Below are 23,507 nucleotides of genomic sequence, written 5' to 3'. Positions count from 1 at the left end.
AATTATCAGATGAACTCAACAGAAGTGTTAAGAATGAGTGTCAGGCAAAAGTTGACATTGCTGCTGACTCTTATTTGGTGTATAAAAAAGAATGAACAACATTTCGCATGAGCATTTCACTAAAATGAGAAGCTTCATTAATTTCAAATATTTAGGAAGGAGCTTTAGCTTCTGAATACAGACTGCCCCACACTACACACAGTTTCAGCTCTGTGCTTAACAAATGAATCCATATGTTTCTGCAAAATAAAACATATATAGCATTGTTCTAGTTTCCTTGTTAGTATTCTGTGTAGAACTAAAGATTGTTTTACTTCCAGGGGACAGGATACAGTACTTTGGGAGAACTGGGGGAATCAGGGTTGTCCCAAAGCCATGTGTTATTATTACATGTTGTGCACATGAGCCTTCAGATGTTTCCAGTTGTTTAACTGTTCTGACAGCCCAAATAACTTCTCCAGGAGGAGACTTTGCTCTACCTCATTACTCATTTCTGAGCTGAGCTCATCACCACAGCTCAACCCATACCCATATCTCAACATGTAAGCCTGGTATTCCTTCATAAGTGAGAGTAAGTTTCGGAGAACAGGGATCTACGTGTTATAAAGAAGCTACCTCCTGCAGATAAGTGAATGGTATTTTGAAGACACTTGAAGTTAGACTTGCAGTACTTCCAAACAAACGTTTCCTAAAAAGATCTTGAGACTTGTGTCTCATGGTGATGCCTTTCTCCCTGATCTTGTACTGGGTTCTGGTCACGCAGGTTGAAAGAGACTACTTACTTGCAAACTGTACAGGCAAAGCAGTTCGGATGGTAAGTTTTTCCCAGAGCGGTCACTACTTCTCCTTCAACAAACTCCCCACAGCCGTTGCAGCGGGTACCGTACATGCGCTGGTAATCCAAGGTGCAAAGGTATTCCCCGTTCTTAATGAAAAAGCCTCCTTGTGCCAAGTCACAGCCACACACTGGAAGAAAAAAAAAACAGAACACATATTGGAAAAATATACTTACAAAAGATGTCAGAAACAGTCTGTGCTGCCAACAAATGAGATTACCCTGGCAGTCTTGCTTCTTTATACTGGATTCTTGCCTTCACCTACTGTCACTGCAAGCCTTGACAACACAGCTAATGATTGGCATTCTCTGGTTACATGAGACCTTGTAATCAAAAATTTATTTGGACAAACATACACAGTCACAACTTTAATGCATTCAGACCTCAACAAGACCTCAGTTATCTTGTATCATCCCGTTAATTATGTCAGCAGAGTTGTATGGAAAAATGGAACTTGAGATTTGATTGTATGCTATTAAATATAAGATATGAGATAGTACAAGATAGTAGCTATCTGGTGTTACATTTTCCAGTCATTAAGATCTAGTTCTGTTGGGGTTTCTTTAAAACTTGGAGTTACCTCGTTAAAAAGAAAAAAAAAAAAATCTCACAATAAAAATTTGAGGCTCGTGTCTCCTACTAATCACCCATAGCATTATGTTTGTCTTCCTGATCTCGTTCTAACATTACCACTTAAGCTGGAAAGATCGTTCTCTGAGCAGGCTGAACCTTAGGACTCTTCAGCACGAAGACCTACCAGACCTAAAACAACTGCCACTAACCTACTGTGGAAAGCAACATCCTCAAATCAACTCTACTGAATTACAGAGTAGCAGGTACTGTAACTCAGGAAAGACACTGGAGGCAGCAGAAATACAATTATGTCATATCAAGTTAGTGGTAGATGTGGATACATTCTTAGGGAAGAGAAACAAGGCCTTCCTTCAAAAATATGTTCTGCATTGCATTTACACCTGGTTATCACCAATTTACAGCTCTACTAGGAACAGGATGCTCTACAGACTTTTTGTTTTTGCAGACCTTTATAATGCAGAGCTTGAGGACAGAAGACAGTATGAAAGAGAGCAGAGAAGTCCCTCTAGCATAATTCTGTAGATCCGGACAGAAGAGATGGTTAGTTTAGCACAAACTTTATGCTGTGACATGGAACTGCAGCTCCTATTTGAGCCCTCTCCAGCATTCCTGAACACATTTGCAATACGCATGAAACCTGCTCATTGCGGCACATCTTTTACACACCACTGGACCTTGTGAGAATTTCCCTTCAACAACTTAAAGTGTTTGCAGGAATGCTTCCAGCAGGGGAAGAGGTTAAGCCCCTGAGTACAACATCAAGCAAACCACTTCCCATGAAAAGCCTGCACTGCATCAACATCTCCAAGCAGACCTCAAATGGAAGCAGTTTTACTGCGGCAGTAACAAGCTGCAGCTGAATTTGTGTTCAGGGTCTTTGTTCAGGGTCAGCATGCTGCTCAGTTACTCCAACTAAATCTCTGCATGGTGCCATACTGCAAACTGTGAATGGACCTATTTGTTTGGAGCTAGCTTGGAGAGCTCTTTGTCATACCGTGCAGACAGCCCCTCTAACTCACAGGTACCATTAGTGGTGGTAGATACAAGCCCTTCAGCTTACCCCAATATTTTAGAGAAAACATCATAGTAATATTGGTCCCAATAGCAACAGCAACATAAAAGACCACAACTACACAGACGTAACAAGCACGGCTAGTTGCTTAGCTCTGCATGGAGTACAATGTTGTAGAAAACAGCATAAATTACACGGTCATTAAAAAAAAAAAAACAATTTGAGAGAAAAATTCCATGTAGTACCAGGGCTAATGGGAAATTCTCCCAAAGGCATTCACTGATTTTAGGCCACCAAAGCAAACAGGTACAATTCTTTCATAAGGGCCCCTGCAGGAATTATCAGAAAGAAGGTAAGGACACATTATCTACTTCTATCTACTTTTTGTTTCAGAATCGAGCATCCATTTTCAGCCCAAATCACAAACAAGGTGATCCTACTTGCTCACTGGTCTGGTCTGCAATACCACAGTACAGTCAACAGAGCAGAACTAAACTTTCCACCTAGTTTCCTGGCTCAAATATTTTAGTTGATATCAATCTGAAGTGCTAAAGCTTGTGTCAGATTATATTATCAAGCAGGAGAGCAAGATAAGGAGCGCTACAAAACATTTCCTCCCTTACCCCACGTTCATATTGCTGTGAATCTATGCTAACAGACTTAAACTGGAAAAACAATGGATTTACATGTAAGACAGCCAGTGCTGGGCAAACTTAGAAACTTTCAGCCTTGCAATCTGCCCACGGTTCCCTAACAGAGGGTTATAATGGCTTTGATCTCCCAAAGGCAAAATACAGCAGTTTAATTCCAGAAACTTGCAAAATAAATGTGCCAGCAGCACAAAGGCTTCTGCCCCATTCCAACACACTTGCTCAAGGAAAATGTAGTTTGTGTGACACAATCTTGCTTTCACATCAGGGACCGATGAGGAGAGGAAGATATGTTTTCTTAAATAAAAGAGATTTTACTATTTTATACACTACCACACATTTTTCCCCGCAAGCAAGTGCTTTATTTTAATAAGCTTTCATGTGGCTGCTTCTTTTTGAAACAATGAATATTTTAGAGATATTGTGCAGTTTAGATTAACTCCTCCATTCCCCAGATAACACTTAGCTGCTCCACCATCATTGCTTTAAAAAATGTATCTGAAATGTTCAGGGTAATTTTTCAATGTTTATTTACACCTACGTACTGGGAGAAGGCTGCAATAAAGAGAAAATCACACATTAAAAATCTAGTCACATCTCTACTATGTATAATTTATGATGCATGTGGCCACACCATATGACAATATATTGGATCTTGAATATACCAAATGTGAATAAAGAGTATGAGCCACATGTATTTTGGACAAGTTACTATTACCTTTAAGTGTCTAATCTACATTGCTCTTGGGTTGGCCTTTTACACAACACATTCTCTGGTACTTCATGGATTAGATAAATAACTATCTGAATATAGAACAGTGGCCACGTGAAGTGCTAGCCATGTATCGTTTTACTGGAAAAAATAATTGTACTGGTTATAGGATGGAGGACTGTCAAGGATTTCTTCAACTTGGAGTCAACAGTCAATCTGAGTATTAAATTATTCACCAGATACCTGTTATGTTCTAAGAAAACATTCATAGTGTTACACTAGCATTTTTGGTCAGCATAAGAGACAGAAAGCAATCCATTCCAGAACAGCCAACTCCTATGAAGAGAGGGTGACATGGAAGATGGGAGACTGAATTTCACAGTTCTGCTTAAATGTGAGATGAATCAAGGACTTGAACCTGAATCCAACATCCTACAGTAGCATCAAAAACACTGGTCTACTTGTTTCATGTGTGATTTTAGAAGTCTTCTTTATGCATTTCTATGAGAAAGCATAAATTGCTAGATGACTTATTAAAAAACAATATATAGCAGCTCCTGGTATTTTTGGTTTCAGCCACTCCTATCGCTTCTCTGTATATTGCTTTGTCTGTGGAATCGAGTAACAGAAACTACTGTTCACAATGGTCTACAACATCAACTTAAGCCTTACTCTGCAAGTAATTCCACTGTAACCCTCTTCATAACACTTGAGAACACTCAGATCAAATATCATAAATTCTGATTATTAAGGGATAAGTAAATAAGTAGCAGTTATTGAGAGTTCTTCAAACATATAAATATGAAATTCAGAAAGATGGTCAGAGAAATGGGTTCCGATTCATCTCTTGCCACAAATGCCAAGTATGTCACGTACAACATTCATTCTCTCCCTTGTTATAATGGGCTAATATCCTATTAGCTAACTGCCTCGAAAATTAAAATTGCAAGGTGTTTGGGGCAGGGATTGTAAATTCTCTGTGTTGGTCTGTTGCCAAGCCCTAGAGTTCTAATGAATGTTATTGCAACAATAATTAATAGAATACTAACAAAGAGTACACACTAGGATGCAAGTTAGAATTGAAGCAGTATCAGCACTGGCATTCTTCTGGTTTCACATTTCTGCATAGAACAGTGTTAATATTTCATGTGCAAACAAATTACATTTCACGGTGGCATTAAATCCACAAGCAGACAAAACTCAATTATCAGTGTCTTTGGAGAATTACAGAGAACTACTGTTAAGGCTCTATTATAATGCTACAAAAATGCTCTAAGATGGTTTTCAGGTACAGCTCCAGAAAAAAAGAAAACTTTTATTCTTTCATTTTTTTTCTACTGACCTCCATTTTGTTTAAAATACTTTTTTCAAGTTAACATTACATTATAGTATGACCATTAGGCAGAAAATAATATGATCTCCATTCCACATCCCTACTTCATCTTAGGCTAATCCTGATTTGGGGACCATCTGGACATTTTCCACTAGAGGTCCAGAGGTGAAGCTTAAGTACACTTAGGATAGATTTGCTTCTCCAAGTTACCTTTGGTGGATTCTTACACTTAAATCATAGAGAAATTGAGAATATCTACTTTAACGTCTAAAAGCTGTTAGATATTAGTATTCAGACTGCTAGAACCTGTGGTTAGAATGCATGAACTCGAGTATTGTCATGGAGTGCTTAATAGTATATGCTTCTGAAGGTGCTAAATTTCATAAAGGGCTATGGAATACTCACATGTGTCATGTTTTTGTGATTTTCGGTTATTGGTATTCCACATCTTAACATCATGTAGTGAATGTACCTGGTTCTCAGAAGAGAAGGACTACTACATTCCCCAGGGGACTTTGCTCCTCTGTTACCATTTTCCGGTTAGAGGGAAAGATAAAAACTCGCAGATCACAAGACCTGTTCTCTTTCCGCCCGTCTCTTGTCCTGGCAGCACCTCGTTCCCCAGCTGTCTTATTGTCGGTATTAGAGTAAGGCCTACCTTGATGTTTGGACATTCTCTCTCATTGTATTGGATTTATTAGCTTAATTTGTAATTATATAATGTATTATAGTGTGTTATTTTGCATTCCGATATCTTATTTAGTAAACTAGTTTGTTTCTCCTCAGATTGTTGCTGCTGTTTGTTTTTAGGCCCATCTCCCTACCCTTTTTCCCTTTTCCCTTTCACAGGGTGTGGGTCTGTGGATCCCCTGCCCCATTCGTCACGGAACCGGGCTGAACACCTGTAAACCGTTGACAACATGTCGACATAAAAGTTTCTTCATAACCTCCTTTAGTTTGCGTTTTAGCTTGCAACTTTGAAGTCCTAGTCTACAAATGTTTCAGTTTCAAGCTAAGGCATTCATCGTGCACTGGATTTGTCTTAGAAGTGGTATATAGTAACTTCTGGCTCTTTGCTGTGGTTCTCAGTTTTACCAGTGAGTCACCTTCTGAAAAACTCATTTAGTCATCATAGCTTACTTTACCTGCCTAGACAATTGGTTTAGTAAGGTAGGATAATCAAAAGTAATTTTCAGTGCCACTTCTGTTCTAGGTTCTTCTGCTGTTCCATCTTCAACGTCATACAAAGGGCTGTGGCAGGTGCATCATTTGTAAAAAAAAAAACAACAAAACAAACACTACAGACTTCGAATAAAAAGGTTAATGAACTAATAACTATTAAGCTTTATCCCTTTTGATTAGCCACAGCGATCCATGCCAAGCGATGAAAATGGGGGACAAAATTGTTTGGGAAGTCTTAAAAAGACAGTAACAACTGTTTTTAAAAAGATGCTCCCACTGTCATCCTTTTCCTTATGAAGTCTCCTTTCCACTCTGTCCCTTATTCTTTTTGTCAGACTCTGAGAATGTGTTAATTTCTCTCATACTGGCAACTCATGAAGTCAGACACAAGAAGAACTGCTTATTATGTGAACCACCAGCAGATTCATCATCTTTGGTGTCCTCTCCACAGGAAGCACACACAAATCTGCAAGAATTAAAGACAAGTCTTGGCAACTCCACATTACGATGGATTTTCGCAGACAATTTAGCACGTCTTCCTATCACTAATCAGATTTAAGCTACACGGACCAAACAAGGGTCACCCAGACTGTTAACATTTGTGGTCAGAGAAATGCTGTTCCAACAGGCTGCTTTCAAGAGATTGAATCAGAAAAGATAAATATGACTGTATCCATGCCTGGTGCACAACTTAATATTAGTATACGAACAAGGAAGGAATTTAAATAGCTTTTTTCTCTTATTGCAACTGTGCAGAATTAATGATTCTGATCACAAATCTACACAAGAGAAAAAATGTTGACTTAGCTAAGTGGCAGTTAATAGGAGACATCAAATTATTTTCCTTTTTTTCCTATGCTGATGGAAAAAAAATACTTCAAAAGAATTAATTAATGAAGCCAATAATGATTAATAAGCCATGGTTGAGAAGGTAAAAAGCAAGAGGCATTCTGCAAGCATCTATCACATAAAATTATTCTACCAGCCAAAAGTTCTACATGAGAAAAAACCATTTCCCTAAGACCCTGCTTAATATCATGCAAGGAATTCAATTTTAAATGTCCAGAACCTCTCTTCAGGAACAGAAGATACTGCGGAGCAGTTCTATTCCTTGAAGAAGGAATTCTTCCCACAAGAATATGGGGAAAAAAATCCAGCTTTTTTGGTTAAATAAATAACAGAAAACTTATCTTCAACAGCTCCTGGAGGTAACCAGCCTTTGTTTTGGAGACTATATCAAAGGATTTAATACTCTGAACACATGATTCTGCCTCTCTTGTGAATGGAATATGCTGGACCACACTTCTGATGCACACTATGAGAATACAGACCTACAAGGTTTTTCATTCCTGAACTGTAGCAGAGCTCCTATTTTGCAACTCTGGAGCACAGGATGGGAGAGGATGAGGGGAAATGGCCTCAAGTTGTGCCAAGGGAGGTTTAGGTTGGATATCAGGAAAAACTTCATTACAAAAAGGGTTGTTAAGCACTGGAACAGGCTCCCCTGGGAGGTGGTTGAGTCACCATCCCTGAATGTGTTTAAAAACCATTTGGATGTGGTGCTCAGGGACATGATTTAGCGGTGGGTTGTTAGAGTTAGGGTAGTATGGTTGAGTTGCAGTTACACTTGATGATCTTGAAGGTCTTTTCCAACCTGAGCAATTCTATGATTCTATGTTGTCAGTGCTGCTGTCAGCTCTCAAAGTTGCAGTGCTGCATGTGCAAGACCAGGTATTTAAGACAAAGTATAGCTGCTTAAGAGCAATGTAATTGCCTGTGATCTTCAATGACCAAGATCATTCTTATGTTGAATCACTTCCAAGAGTTAACAGGGATGATGAAAATGGGGACATTAGAACATTTCAAAACAAACAGGAGTAGGATTTGATCCTACTGACTATTATGTAGGATTTCCATGGGGTTATTATCAGAGACAGTTGAAAAATGGGCCTTTCATAAAATAATTTCATGATGACGTTAAGTAAAAATTGTTTAATATCTGAAGAAACAAAACCACACAGGGAGACTGCATGAGCACAGGCACTCAGATCGGAGGAAATGAATGTGATTCATTACGAAAAGTCTAATGATCTGCTTTGCCATCATGCATAAAATAAGGTGCAAATTCAATTTCCTGCTGGGGTTTTTTCTACCTTGTATTTCTTGGCTTCACAGAATAATGCAGCTGTACTTATGCAGGTAAATATTCACATATTCTTTAATTCTTATAAAGTAATGAGTTGTTCAAAGATAGGAATTTAGAAACATATCAGTTTATCATTTACGCCTAAACAAATACACAGAAAAATCTGTTTCAGAGTTTTCTGGTGTTTATTTTTGGTAGTGGCTTTGGTTTGTGGTTTTTCATGGATTTTTTCTATGTTTTTTTGTTTTCTTTGTTTGTTTTTGCCTAAGAGCTTAATAAATCCCATATTGATGAAAGCAAGGCTCGTGTTTGTGTTCATTAAAGTTTCAAGTTTCCCCGTTTCAAATGAAATAAATGTTTGTCTGCCTTTGTTTCATTCCTCTTCTCAGCACTTTTCTAGATGGCAGAGCCTTTGGTTCTATAAGTCATTTACGGAATGAATGCACATCCCATGATGAGCATCCCCTAGCCTCCAGCCAGGCCTTTCTCCTGTTCCCTTCAAAAATCTTGACCCTACACTTTGAACAACCAGTCTGCACAACTACTTAGTGCCACCATTATGACATAAATATCTCTCAGTGGGGTACCTGCGTGAAACATCCGAGCACTTATGCAAGTTTTCACTCAATAGAAACCACTAGCCATAACTGTGTTTCAGATAAACTCAGAGTTTTAATTTGACTACGTTCCTAATCAAATCAGTATTATGCCCTAAGTCTGACTCGGTCAGTACTCCCTGTTTTTCTCCTTAACACTGAAGATGCAAACAACAATCCTGCATGGCAGAATCTTTCCTGTCTGAGCCTGACGTGCATATATTTCAGTCTTTCTGGCAATCTAACAGGCGATAGCGAGCACCCGACCTCAGCAGCAAATAAACAACAACCACGTAAAATGTAGCAATGCGACAGTTTCCCAACTAAGGCATCAATATTTTGTGCACGAGGCTGGAAACAATGGCAATAATCATTCAACCATTTTAAACACCTTTCAGATTAAACTAAGCACAAGGTAGAGATCAAAGTCATTTCTGGGTCTGCAGGAAATGAACCTTGAAGAAAATGCAGTCAGTGGAAAAATGTCAAAGTTTAGCCTTGGTTGGCCTGGCTCTACCTACTTAGATGACAGATTTCTCAAAAAACAAGCAAAACAAAGATGTAAAAATACAACAAAAGGAAAGGTACCTAGCTATATATAACAAGCCAGGCAAACGAATTCCATGATCCTTGTAGGTCTCTTACAACTTGGAATATTCTATGAAGGATTCACTGACAACAAACCCAAGTAGCTTTCCATTATTCTCGGAAGGATGCTATGCCCCACTCACCAAGCACCTGTAAAGCATCCTGTTGGCCTTCTATCTTCAAAGGGATCTAGTTGCTTATTAAAATCTGACATGGCATCTGTCAGCACTCATCAATATCAGCCAAGCTGTGTAATTAATTTCATTTCTTGTCCGATATTTGGTCGCTGAAAGGGACCTCAGGTTCAAGAAAACTAAGATCAGTACTCCTCATTCTCTTGCATGGAACTTTATACTATGAAAAGGATGCAGAGTAGCAATTCACGATCATGGGTCAGATTCCTAAACTCGTGACCATCCAAAACAAGACGTAGTAACATTTCTGTTCTATTTGTATTTTGCTGCAAGAGCATTTCAAGCTCATATTTACCAGTGCTTTCTGTTTTAATGTTCAGAAATGCCCTATGTCCATAGGTAGACACTCAGGTTTTAGAAAAAAGACAAAAAAAACAACACTCAAAAAGGCTTAATAACTAAGCTGAAGAATGGAGCTCACAAGTAGGTAAGCAGAACCGTAATGTACCGGAAGAGAATTATGAGCCTGGTAGAGGTTTTATATAAAGAAGGCTTTTTGGTTCAGTGATTTGGAGCTTCAAGGCACCTTGTGCAATTTCCTGATATTCAGGAAGGACTGCTTTCTATCGACCTTAGCTTGCCCACAGATTGGTACTATATTTGATAAGTATTTGTGGAAATGCAGACATGTTTTCACACAGTGCACTGGACACCTACTACAAGAGTATCCTCATATTTAAGCTTTCCATGCACTGACGCTGACCTATTAATAGCACTAACAACCCAGCAGTCAGTCTGCAGCCTCCTCCTGCTGCCCCAGAAGGAATCTGACAATAGATCAAAGGTCAAAGAACTAATGATTTAGAACACATTCCAGCCTGTTGATATACTGCCTGCTTACATGACCCTAGCTTCTTCCCAGTCCTTCAAGTGAGGAACATCCAGTTCAAAGTCAAAGATTACAGAGCATCCCCACATGCAAACTCAGGAACCCTCCTCCTTCTCCGTTAATCTCTTTCAACTACAGATGATGTAGCCTTGCAAAAGTCATCACATAGACAAAACAGACGTGTCTAGAATTGAAACACATCAAAGGACGCTGAAAGTACATATTGATATAGGTTTTCCTAAATAATCTTGAAAGACACCTAAGGCAAAAGAGAACAGATGGCACATTTATTCTGTAACTAAGAAACTACTTTATGCTAATTTATAACAATGTTTTAAGAGAAGCTACAAGTTGCTTTCCATCCGAGACCTAGCTTTGTGCAATGCTTCCTAAATGCCAAAACTTGGCTTTCACTCATAATTAGCAATAGTATTAGCTGGTAATAGCTCTGACACTGCTATCGTGTGTAAAATATCCATATAAAGTGAAATACTTCCTCTTGGCATAGCCTAATCAAATTGCAGACATTTACGTCACTTAGTGGGGACTAGAAAACTTTACACCACCACTCATATTCACAAGTTAGGACTGTTCATTTACAAGGTGGTGGGCTTATTTGTTTGGCTTCTACCACATGGCAGCTGTGTTTTCCAATTTATATGCAACATCAAGAACAGAGACACTGCCCACTATTTGAAATGTTCCTAATATTATATTATCGTTAAGACAATGCAATGTTTTTCTATGCGTGCCAAAATCAAGCATTGCAAACAGTTACCTTGTTATGAGCAAAGCTTAAAGCTTGTTCCATTAAGCTGAAACTAAAATTTTCCCTCTAATCCAAAAGATGAATCACAGGCTTATTATTAAGTCTTATGATAACAATTTTGCTAGCCTGAAAATTTCCTCTCCTATTACTTGCAACAGGGTAAAATGAACTGTAATCAACTGACAATGATAAAAAATATATCATTCATATCAGATTGCAATTTGAACTGAGACATTAAAATCTCTGCTAGTGCACATCAGAATTCGTGGCTCAACCCCATGCACATTTACAAACAGAAGACACTGAAGTGAATGGTCTTGTATGTTCCAGAGAAGTTATTCATGTGCTTCGAAGTCTACAAGAACAATTCTACTATGTTCTAGGCCACTAAGTCATTCTTATTACTGTGAACAGTTATTAAAGACAAAAAGTAAATCAGTGAGGTCTCCAGCTCAGTCTCATCTCCTTCTGGCCTTCCATCTAGGCCTCCTTCCTCTTCACCTGTTGCTTCCACTGCCAGGTAACCATTAACAATTTGGTTTAAGAGCAGTGTACTCCTGATGAGTAGAAAATTAAACCCATTTATTATTACTGAAAATTAATGAATAATGAGGCAAAACAGAATCCAATTTAATTTGCATTTCTAACACAGCACAGCAATTTCATAGCAAGATGAGCAAATTTTATAACACAGCAAAATGCAATCTGCTCTGCAAGGCGCTCCTAGAGCTGTGCTCCTAAATGTCTCTCACTCGTTCCCTGCCCATCATTCTCTTGTTAGCTCCAGCCCCAAGCCAGCTGCTGGCTGCTTAAGATTCCTTGCCTATCAGGGGTCCCAGGGAGCTTGCTTTCTAGGGCACAAGTCGCACCACTTTCAGCTCTGTTCTTTCAACAGCTCTTATCCGGACCCACAAATAGAACTAGCCAGTCTTGCCGGGCAGATAGGACAAAACAGCAGTATGTGTTTGGTTCTCAGTGGCATGCAATAACAGCTTGCTGCATCTCATCTTGGGGGTGTGGAAACACACTGATGGGTAGAGGTTTTCCTTGCTGTCTTTGTCAGGGAGCAGTTTTACTCTGTTCTGAGATAGGTTGCTGAGAAGGACGCAGCACCAAACTACAGAGCTTGATGACTGATCACGTTACACAACACACGATCACGACCCGAGCTGGCTGAGGCAGCATGGAGGTTTCAGTGCCCATGTTCCTACAGTGCAGCAACCACTGCTGGCATATGCATGCCAAGTAGTCACAGCAAATCTCTGACATAACCTAGGAAGTACAGTTATGATTATATCAAACATGCTTAATACCCTCAGGTAAATGAAGTTGTGAGCATTGACAGCAACAAGAAGGAAGGAATCCCATACACAGCAGACTGAAAATAAATGGTAACATTGAAACTATGCTATTTTACAACCAGTGCAACAGCTTTATGAGGTAACAGATTTTTTCCTCACCTTCACTACACTATCAGATTAAATCTAGAGGTAAAAGGTTAAACATTTTCAGCAGGTGTAACAGCAGTCAGACATGTACAAGTTTGTTTAAGGCTATTACACTGCAGATGTGTGAGTTGAAGTCTCAAGAACAAACAAGTATACAGAAAGGAGAAGCACAAGCAAACCCATTGTAGAGGCAGATGATGCATTCTGCTCTCAGTATCTGGTGTTATTTCCTTTGGCTAACAACATAATGCTTAAACTGAGGGGGTCTAACTTAACCTCCTGTAGAGGAGCAGTCACGTCAAATTAAAAGCTCATTAAACGAAGGAAAAAATGCTTAGTTTAGCAGCTGCGTCCCACTTGTATGAACCATATGGACAGACAACATGCAAGATGAGTAAATAACTATACTGTTTAAAGAAAAGTGCATTCAGTTAAATATGGGAGGTTGACAATAAACAAGCTGTGAAGCTCAGGTAAAAGCTTCAAAACAGGACTCCAAGCGAATTCCCTGCCACAATCTTTTTCTTCCTCTAAATGGAAGACATATGAACACAGAAACAGACGGCACTTATTTACTGGCAAGTCCAACTAATAAGGCATAGACTGAATGAGAGTTAGTGGGAGACTTAGTGGTAATTGGAGACCAAAAATGAGGAGGCTGTAATAAGAATGGGAGGTCTAGTGGTAAGAGGAGACTAGCAGAGGCCGAAAGTGATTGGGGGACAGTGGGAAAGTGGAGAATAACAGACAGTGGGGGAGCAGAAAAAGAAACCAACAACTCTGAGCATGGCCTGAAGTTACCGTAAGATCCTAAGAAAAGTGGAGGCTAAGAGCGAGTAGGAGGTCAGGAAGGTGAATGGGGTTTGGGAGACTTTGGAAGAGAGGTGGGGGACAGAAACAATGGAGGCTGAAAGGTAGCTGGATGCCAAGAGTGTGTGTGAAAAAGGAAAAAAGTGGAGGCTGGTAGGGAGTGGCAGGATGGAAAACAGTAGATGGCGAGAGGAAGTAGGAGGATGGAAAAAGAGTAGTACATAATTACAGAAATATATGAGTATTCCAAGCAGAACATGCTATTCTGAGTCTTCTAGTAGTGGGGAATTTATCCTCCCTCCCCCGGTGAATCAAATGTCCAATCCAATATAATTTTTCTTCTAAATTACACTGTAAATGTTTGCACACTGAATTTGTTATGTGTGGTGTTGATCATCTTGCTGCTTGCATGTATGTGATTCAGCCCATTCACCGTTCACTCTTTACCTTCCCCACTAAACAAATATATTCACATATTGAGCAAGAGGAATATCCTCCACTTGAGAGATTGCAGGAAGCTTTATGGCTCAAAACTGGTTTAAATTTCAATTTCAGAAATCAACTCATTTCTAACAGATGAACATCCAGGTCTTACCTTTGCAGGTGAAGCATTTGATGTGAAAGTGTCTGGACTGAACACGGAGTACTTCACCTTTACATGGCTCTCCACACTTATGGCAGTGGATGACTGGCTTTTCAGATGGGTGATGAGGCTCTTGAGGATGGGCCACTGTCAAACAAAAAACATAATTTAAACCTACACAAGAAGACTTTCCCCTCTACATAAGCACTTCATTCATTTCTCATCAAAATGCACATTTATCTGAACACATTTCACACTCACCAAAAAAGACATAGCTATTTTTTTAAATACAGTCTTTTCATAAAATAGTAGCCTAAGCCATTCACATCTACTACCTTTTTCCACTGAGGCTGCCATGGAAATGGGAAGACAAGGAAAATTTCCCTTCACAGTTCAGGCAAAGAGAATGAAAGGAAAGTAATTCCAAGCCATATTTTGTGAAAACAAATGAACAAGGTAGCCTGACTTTGCATGCAAATGGCTATATTGAAACTACAATTTTGCTACAGCACATACCTAGCAGAGGGAGAGTACAGAAAAGAGGCCAACTTTGTTTCTGCTCCCAGCAATTCTGGCAGCAACAACTCTGCATACAAATTAGATATATTATGAGTAGACAGAAATGACCAAGGCATATGCAATATAGTCAGGGAGACAAAATTCCAGGTTCTGGTAAATTATCAGTTATCCCACAGCTCTGAGCAATGTCCTTTATAAATGCCTTGGTGAAGAAATGCTGCCATCAACTCTGCATGAGATGCAAGATTACTAATAATAAAAACTAACTTGAGTTAAGGGGAGTAACAGCACAAAGATCAGATAAATAGATAAGCAATCATTTCTGCTGCAAGTTCAGCCAAACTAACATGCTAACTGCTATTTTCTTCTTCTTTTTTTTTTTCTTCATTGTGAAAACCTTCAAAGAAAATTCCTCTGCATTCCTCTACTCAAATGCCAAGTTTTGAATACCTCCTCTGGTAGCTTACTTCAATTATTTCCCTTGCTTTAGTCCAGAATCAGAGCGCAGTTGGCAATACCATCCAATATATTAATTAGCAGTTCATCTAAATATGACCTCACTAAATGCCTTGCCTTGAGTGAACCTCATCTAATTAAGGCTGCAATACAATTCCATTTCTGGAATAGAATATATTGTTCTTCCATACAAGACTAAGAACAATTAGCTTGTTACCACGGAAACACACAGTTTATGCAATAAGGAAAAAAAAAATCCCAACACCAAAAACCAAGAGAGAGAGAATCAGAGGCAAAGGCTAGCAAAGTAAAAGATGAGGAAAATTCCACTTCTGACCCAGACAGTCTAAGATGGGCCCGATGCCAACTGAAGAAAAGGTGTAAGAGCAGATTTTTGAAGTTGCCCAGATGAGGAACTGGACTGGGGACTTGGGCAAATGCTACCTAGGACCTGCACAGTGCAGAGAGAAATCTATTCCTGAGTATTCTGCTCACAAACTCATGCAGAGGACACTGGAACATATTCTGCATGCCAGCATCCAGATTTTCTGGTATTAATTTGAAATACAAGCTTTTGCTCTTTATTGGTTGTAAAAAAATATTTTAAAGACTGGTACAATAATGTAACTTCACATTCGGCTTTTACAGCCATTTAAATGAACAAAAATACCGTGAGTTGCTATTTCCAGAGCGATCTCTTTAGTGAAGCTAATTATGTCGCTCGTCTGACTGGCCTCAAATTGGAATTGTAGGTCAAGATTTGAGTAACTGACTTGTTCTCTTGCAAGGAATTGCTTGCAAGCTTTTTCCTCTGCAATATGCAATACATATGAGGCAAAGCTGACCCTTAATAGGCATCAGCAAGGACAGAACAGGGAATTAAAGAAAGATCAATACCTTTAACAAGCAGTTTATTTAAATTGTTCCTGACTGAAGTCCAAATGAGTATGTAAATTATTAGCTGCTTTGGGTCCAAAAGCCCTGAGCTAGAAATTAGGAGAAATGCTGACCAGCTCAAGGTTCTTCAGCCTTGAATTATGGTGGTAGACCCAGACCAGGTTACAAACACTTGTTTGTAAGTCTTAATTACCTTAGTGAATACTTATGTTTAAACTGATGAAAAGAAGTTTTAGATTAAAGAAAATTAGTATTTTCTTTCCATTTACACTAGCTAGGAGCAAACCTGCATGATCTGTTTTACACTGTGCAGTCCTCTTAGGTTACTCTAAAATGGATTTATTTCCAATTTAAAATAACATAAATTAATAATTTTGAGAGAGTACAAGCTAGGCTGAAGCTTCCAGTTTTGCTTACAAAACCAGCTTAAGTAAATAATTAATGAAGAATTAATGCTTTCTTCAACTTTCTTCATTTGGGTTTCCAATAAGACAGATCAATGGCCTATTAAACATCCCATTTACCTAGGACAGCATTTACAGACTGGGACAACTGGGAAGTCTGGATTACATTTTTTCTTCAGAAATCAAGAAAAAAAAGCAAAAATAAAGCAGAACAACAACAGCCGTATCACCCAAGAAACAAAACAGGAAGAAACACCCTCATTTTTCTATGAGGAAGATTGTAGTCACTTTCCCATCTCCACATGGCAAACCTATGTACTTTTTGAGCAAAGTTAAGGAATTCATTTGCTGAGTAAAATTTAAATCTGCCACGCCAGTGCTGCTTTATGCAGGAAAGGTCATTGCACAAAGTTCTAACAGCAATTACATGTTTTGCTGTCTCAGTCAAAAAAAGGACCTCAGTACTCACACCAAGTCCTTCTAGAATGGAAATTACAGCTATTACCTGAAGAGTAACAGCTGTTGAATTATAGAAAATGAGGAAAATAAATACTGCAGCCTCCCTTATTGATGATTCTCTCCCCGAGCTTGGCCGGAACGCAGAACTGTTGGGAAACCAGAGTCAAGTGAAGTGACACTCAGCTGCAGATCCTGCTGGCAAGACTCCATGTCTCTGCTGCAAGCCACAGAATATTTTGACTTTTTATTGCAAGTCAGAAAGAAGCTTCTGGGAAACGCCTTGCTATGAGAATGCTGCAAAGCAGAGGTCACAGCAAAACATATGGGATTCAATTCTACACTCAGCTGAAGTAAAAAAACAGCTTCCTCTAAATTTAAACGTGAGGAATATATGGGCTATTGCCCTTGAAAAGTTGAATTTCTTAATTTCCACATTTGTATGGCTACCTCCATAGATAAATTTGGAGTTATGTTCCATTAACTCTGGCCACGTTGTAGCTGGTGTAACTTTTAACTTTCTCACTCTGCAATACCCAACATGACTTTGAAGACCAACATTTCTTCAGGTATTTACGTATCCAAAATGCAGCTGATGTTCCATCACGGAGCATCTGGCAGAGTCACAGCTCTAACAAGAAACAGGTCTCAAAACCAAAACCTGGCTACTCATGCTGCAGTAGTACTCAGCTATCTCAGTGTTATCTTTATTGTAAAGGTGAAAAACAAATCCTCCAGGAAAATACCAACAGCAGCTATTATTCTGAAGTAATGAGTTACCAAAGGCTGTTTCAATTCAGGCCCTGGAGCAGAGAAAGGCCGCTCCAGGGCTCACGGTTCTCCAGGCCCAACCTGGTCACCCAACAGCCTGCTGAGACTTCAACTAAACTACAGGATCTAAAGTTTAAAACATTAAGGTTTTACAATGAAATTCCTTCAGTCTCCGATGCTGAAGTGGCTGCCCATTAAACTCAGCTGTGTGTGGGCCACGCAGAACAGGACAGAGGCAGGCTGGCTCTAAGGACAGCTGGAGGTTGAGGAAGAAGCCGTTCTAGGATGAAGGCACCAGAGAACCACGCTCAAGAGGCAGTGATGGCTTATCCCTCAGTCCCTGTGCTCTTTTTGTGATGAGAGGAGCAGCAGCAATTTTTTCCCATCCTTTGTGTTTCTCACACAGATGAATGTCTGCCTCCTCTGGTTGCAAAGCCTGACCGTCTGCAGCTTGCAAGCTCTGAATTCAACCCTTAGCTGCCAAGAACAGATAATGAAGCAACTGCAGTCACTGGCCGCAGCTGTGGGGCAGGGATCTTTGGGAACTGTGGGATACCCAGGGAGGAGGCACTCCCACTGGGAGATGGGAGCGAGCTACGTGCCTGCACAAGTAGGAAACAGCCTCAGGCAAAATCCTACACTGCAGCTTGCTCACGGTATTGCCATTCAAATCATATCTGAAGAATCATATTTTAAAAATCTCTCTTCCTTTCTTGGTTTGACTTCCACAGAGTGCCAATTTGTCTCAAAGCTATTTTAACAGTCTATATGTAATCAGAGTAGCTATCTGTCTTTAAAGGCAGACATTAACATGCTGAACTAGTTAGCTAGGATGACAGACTAGGATAGTTCACCAGAAAAACAGTTGAGAAGATGTTCTAAGTAAAGATACCAAACTCTTAATTTACACAAAAATAGCATGTGAACATTTCAATACCAGAAACCAAATTTTAAAAAGAAAAGATGAAACACACTATTTTTAAATAAGAAAACTGGTATTCAGTTACATTCCTAAATATCTGTAAAGTAGTTATACCACATACATAGATGTCACCCAAGGAATGAAATAAAAGATTTACAGACTAAGTTAAGCCAGTCTTTGAATTAAAAACTACATTACTCAACCTGGTTGTTAACAGAGGGGTTACTGGGTAGGTAGTTAACAAACCAAAGGGCAGAAGCATGAAGTCATTTTAGACTGCCCTGTTTCCACATGAGTACAAAGTAATTTTTCATGTAAATAGATCATGATACAAATTAGAATATAAAGTAACAGTGAACCCAGACTGCCAAATCAAATGTTCTGAGAAAAGCTTTGTATCTTGAGAACAGCTTTAGATCTTCCTCACTCCAGCATTAAGTTCTCCACATTAGTTTATATAACTGATTTCTACTTCACAGAATGGCTTGGGTTGGAAGGGACCTTAAAACTCACCTACTTGCAACCCCCCAGCATGGGCAGGGTTGCCAGCCACACTTTGGTTGCCCAGGCCCCATCAGCCTGGACTTGAACATCTCTAGTGATGAGGCATCCACAGCTTCGCTTATTTCAAGATAATTAATTCACCCTTCCAATCTCCTTATTAAAGGGCTGGAGATAAACAACTGTTTCTCACACCTAACACCTGCAAATCTATTTAACACAGCAATCGTCTCAGCCAGGAAAGTAGTAAAAATCATTTTGTTTGATACATGCCTTCAACATTTTGTACACAAAAAGATCCAGTTACCACCTCAAAGATGTCTTTTTTTTTTTACCCTTCTTCTTTCTAACAGAGCAAATTAGAAATTCAGGAGCTCCTAAGAGTACTCCAAGCAACCATCTAATTCATCTCACTTGATGTCTGTATCAAAATCTCACTGAAAACAATGAATTATAAGAAGTGTCAAATGATTCACTGTGAGTCCTCAAGGCTGTGCAAAGAATATTGCTGAAGTTAGCAGAAAAAGCAATGGCTTTTTCCAAAGAGCATGGAAATTTATCTTACTGATGAGTGCTATTTATCTGTAGCAGCACTCAACAAATGGTCCTCTGGGTTACCTTAACAGCAATCCACTCATGGATTTTAGGCAGCAGCAATGAACTCTAGTTTGAGTCCCCCCTTAAGCTTCCTTTTTAAGGCTATCAGAAATATTCCATACAGTAAGAAGAATTAAATTCCCTTCTAAAGTAAGAAAATATTGAAATGCTAACTTTAAAAATCAGTTCTCCTGCTTTTTATCCCAAAGATTTTCTAAGGACAGCCACTGACCTACTTAAGACACCGGTCTCCCAGAGGACTTTTGGTATCTGTATAGTGACATACCATTACTGCAATCTGATGTGTGTATGAAAAATGGGGAAAAGCCTGCACAGAAACAGGGCTGTCACAAAGAAGATCTTTCAAAACAGAATCTGTAGTAAAATATCACTCAGCAACCAGCACTCGCATCAAGGGTTTCCTACAAGGGTTTCCTCCCCTTGCAGAGACCTGTCCTTAGCCAAGTACCTCTGCCTGGCACTGGGTGGTAGATAGCAAGCAGACTCTCAAATTCATCGAAGATGCTTCCAGGTGTCTTTGGAAGAAAAGAAAAAAGTAACAACAAAGAAATACAACTGCTTCTTTGAATACACAAACCATTGATTGGCTTTTGTTTGGCTTAACAGTAACAACAGATAGCTCCCATTGTTCTGCAAGGCTGCATTTCTATTTGGATCGCTTCTTCACAGTGCTATCATTTTAGGACCCTAAGCTAACACCAAGTTTCACAACATGCCACATAGATTATACCAACTTCTGTGATATCAAACTGGTGCTAAGAGCACTGGGAATTACAGAACAAAGTAGAGAGCTGCCCTGGTGATGCTGTTTACAGAACCATGCCTTCGTACAGCAGAAATGCAACAACATTTCACTTCTAAACAGTCGGCATTACTTTGTTGGACTCTTATTCTAGCACTTGCTCCTTGCTATGCAGCTTTGAGGAGATTCCTCAGCTTTCCTGCTTCTGTTTTCCAGTCAATATGTAATACAACAACAAATAACATGAGCTGCTGAGCTATAGAAAGCATGTGTCATTTCTGGATGTATATGGGCTAATCACAAAGTGCTATAAAATACAGTGTTATTTCTCTCATCGTGTCCTACACAGTAATGCAGCAAACATACACCACAAAAACGATTGCCATCAATGAAAGATGGGACTTTGCTACAGAAATATCACACAGCCCTCCCCCCAGTGGAGCCCAACTTTGAGACAACCCCAAAGCACTTACTTAGCTTTAAATCCCAGTGATTCAATTAGACTCAATGAGATACTCTGCAGAACAGAATAGGCTTAAGACAGTGCCTAAGAGTTCTCCACAGCCAGATCCCCAATGAGCCTGAAAGCTATCCAGGCTCAGTGAAGGCAAGGATTAATCATCCTTTTGGGGACAGTGACTGTTCTCTAGGGGAAAAACCAAGTTTGTTATAAATAATCCTTTCTAAATTAGTTATGGTTTGCCCCCAGAAACAATCAAATCCTTTTCCCTGGTTTCTCCCACCCAAAGGACGCAGCACATTTTGATTAGAAGAACTTGGTCTTTTTCCCTGTGATGCACTCATTTTTCACAGAGAGGACTGATTCTCCTACAGTGGCAGGCTAAATTACCACGCTGTCCTCACCTACATGTTCCTTCCCACCAAGCTTCCTGCCTCCCCTGTAGAAAAATATTTCTTGTCCATCATTTAACATATTTTAAAACGCGTTCCATTTCCCTATACCACGCAAGTGCCAGTGTCTTTAAAAGCCTTGCCTTTCAAATTCTCATCCAAAACATCCAATAACATGATCTGCAGTCTACTCACTTGTACCAAGCATAAGTAGCAGAGGATGGAGGCGGGGTGGTGCTGGGGTGCCTAGTGCAGGACGTTGCCAAGGACTGGTCACACTCGCAGCCAGCTCAGCAATGGACAAAATGGACCCATCATGCATCAAAACAATCAGAGGAGCACGCAGCACCTCTGCAAAAATGTACTTAACAAAGGATGGTAAATGTCAAAAGGACAGGTGTTCAGTGGGAGACGTCAGAGCAGGAGGGAAGCTAAGACACAGCATAAGGTGCGATATGAGGACAGGAGACCAGAAAGCAGGAAGGAGAGAAGCCAAGATATGTTTCTCTGATTGTGTTTTTTGGTTTTTTTTTTTTCTTTTCATTTTACAGTAGAAGAATCAGTAATTAAAAGCCTGTTAATTGACAGTAAGTTAAATTGATTGCAACTCTCCAACACAAAATAGTTTTCTTGGCCTGTGATGCTCCCCATGTCTGTTCTCAAAAAAGGAACAGCTTAATTGCCTCTACCACCATCTGAAGCATGAACTCTGTGGTCTGGAATTTAACCCCTAAAGCCACTAAGCCCTCCCCTCCAGTGAGATCAATGGCAAAAGGGCTCCCCGCTTCTCCACATAAAATAGCTGCCAACATACCTTGAGAGCACTGCTTGTACAAGCAACTGGGATGCAAGGAATGTATGGAATTTCACTGCTGGGAACATGGGAAGCCACCAGGCATGGTGGGACTGCACTTGCCTTACTCTTGGGACTTGAATATTCATGCCCTGGTGTGAACTAAGTGCTACTTAAAAAACAAAAATACCAAAACACAAAAACTTCAGCAAGCATGCAGTGCCTGAACAGGCAGCTCTTTGGTTATTTTTGTTTCACTCAGTGTCAGTGCTCAACACCAGAACCGCAATTTGAAACCCAAGATTAAAAATAAATCTAGAAAGAGAAAGTGGAGAACAAGCAATACCATAAATTTGCCAATAAAAGCATAATTCCTTTAGAGCTGTTTTGGGTTAAAAAGTAACAAGATGTTTACAAGATATTTCACATACCACTGATTTTTTTTTTTTTTTTTTGTCAAATGGTAGCAGCTAAAACCCAGAACTAAGATTACTTTTCACATCTATCACAAGGAAAAAGAAACTCTGCTCCAAAGACCTCTAATTCAAATAATCAAGGCAGACAAGAGGAATGTTCTTATCCTCATTTAACAGATTAACTAACACAGGGAGAGATCAAATTACTTCCCCAAGGTCAACTTAGAAGTCCCTAACACAGAACTGCTTTGTAGTTTACTACCTTAACTACAAGAATACTAGGCATATTTATAAAATGCCTTTTTTGTGGCTTGTCCAAGTTAGCACACTGACTTAACCATAACAAATCCCCAAACACCTAGCCCCTAAAGTAAACTGTCAAGCACAAGTAAATGTAAAGCAAAGTAAACCAATGAAAACAAAACTCCCCAGTCCTCCCTGACAAAGTGTAAATGCATTATCTTGTCAGATGCTCCAAAAGCAACAAGCTTGGAGACTTTCCCTGGTCACCTGGGGATAAAAGTTCCAAAGTCATGAGTTCAGATCAAGACTATTTTTCATTACTACCCACAACGCAGAGACAGCACCAGGACCCAGATCCCATTGTTTAACATTTCCTTCATTCACACTGGAAATAAATGTTGAGACCGCAAATAAACAGAGCATTGGAGAGAATGATCCAGCCAGAGAACACTCTGAAATTAACACAGAGGCAGCATTTTGCATGCTTTTCAAGTACAGCCCCACCGCAAACAGCCCAATTTATTTCTAGGGAAAAAGGAAGAATAAAAGCTGCTTGGAGACTTGTGGTTTTTGGGATATGTGAATGGAAGAGAGGGCAAGACTGGAGCTACTGCAAGCAGAAAAACAGCCCTCTT

General features: G+C 39.6%; 1 protein-coding gene across 14 annotated transcripts in view; it reads right to left on the bottom strand.

The window, feature by feature from the left end:
• Positions 1-23,507, bottom strand: part of ABLIM1 (actin binding LIM protein 1) — a 182,419-nt gene that overhangs the window by 84,501 nt on the left and 74,411 nt on the right. For all 14 annotated transcript variants that reach the window (XM_021399863.1, XM_021399858.1, XM_021399860.1 and 11 more), the window contains 2 exons: positions 14,295-14,429; positions 783-966 (listed from right to left, as the gene is read on the bottom strand). In XM_021399863.1, coding sequence (XP_021255538.1) covers positions 783-966; positions 14,295-14,429 — 319 coding nt within the window. The remainder of the gene's footprint in view (positions 1-782; positions 967-14,294; positions 14,430-23,507) is intronic.

This window comes from Numida meleagris, chromosome 5, assembly GCF_002078875.1.
Source record: "Numida meleagris isolate 19003 breed g44 Domestic line chromosome 5, NumMel1.0, whole genome shotgun sequence".
In the NCBI taxonomy this organism is placed as follows: domain Eukaryota; kingdom Metazoa; phylum Chordata; class Aves; order Galliformes; family Numididae; genus Numida; species Numida meleagris.
Note: the sequence above shows the minus strand (reverse complement) of the source record. Positions and strands in the feature narration are given on the sequence as shown.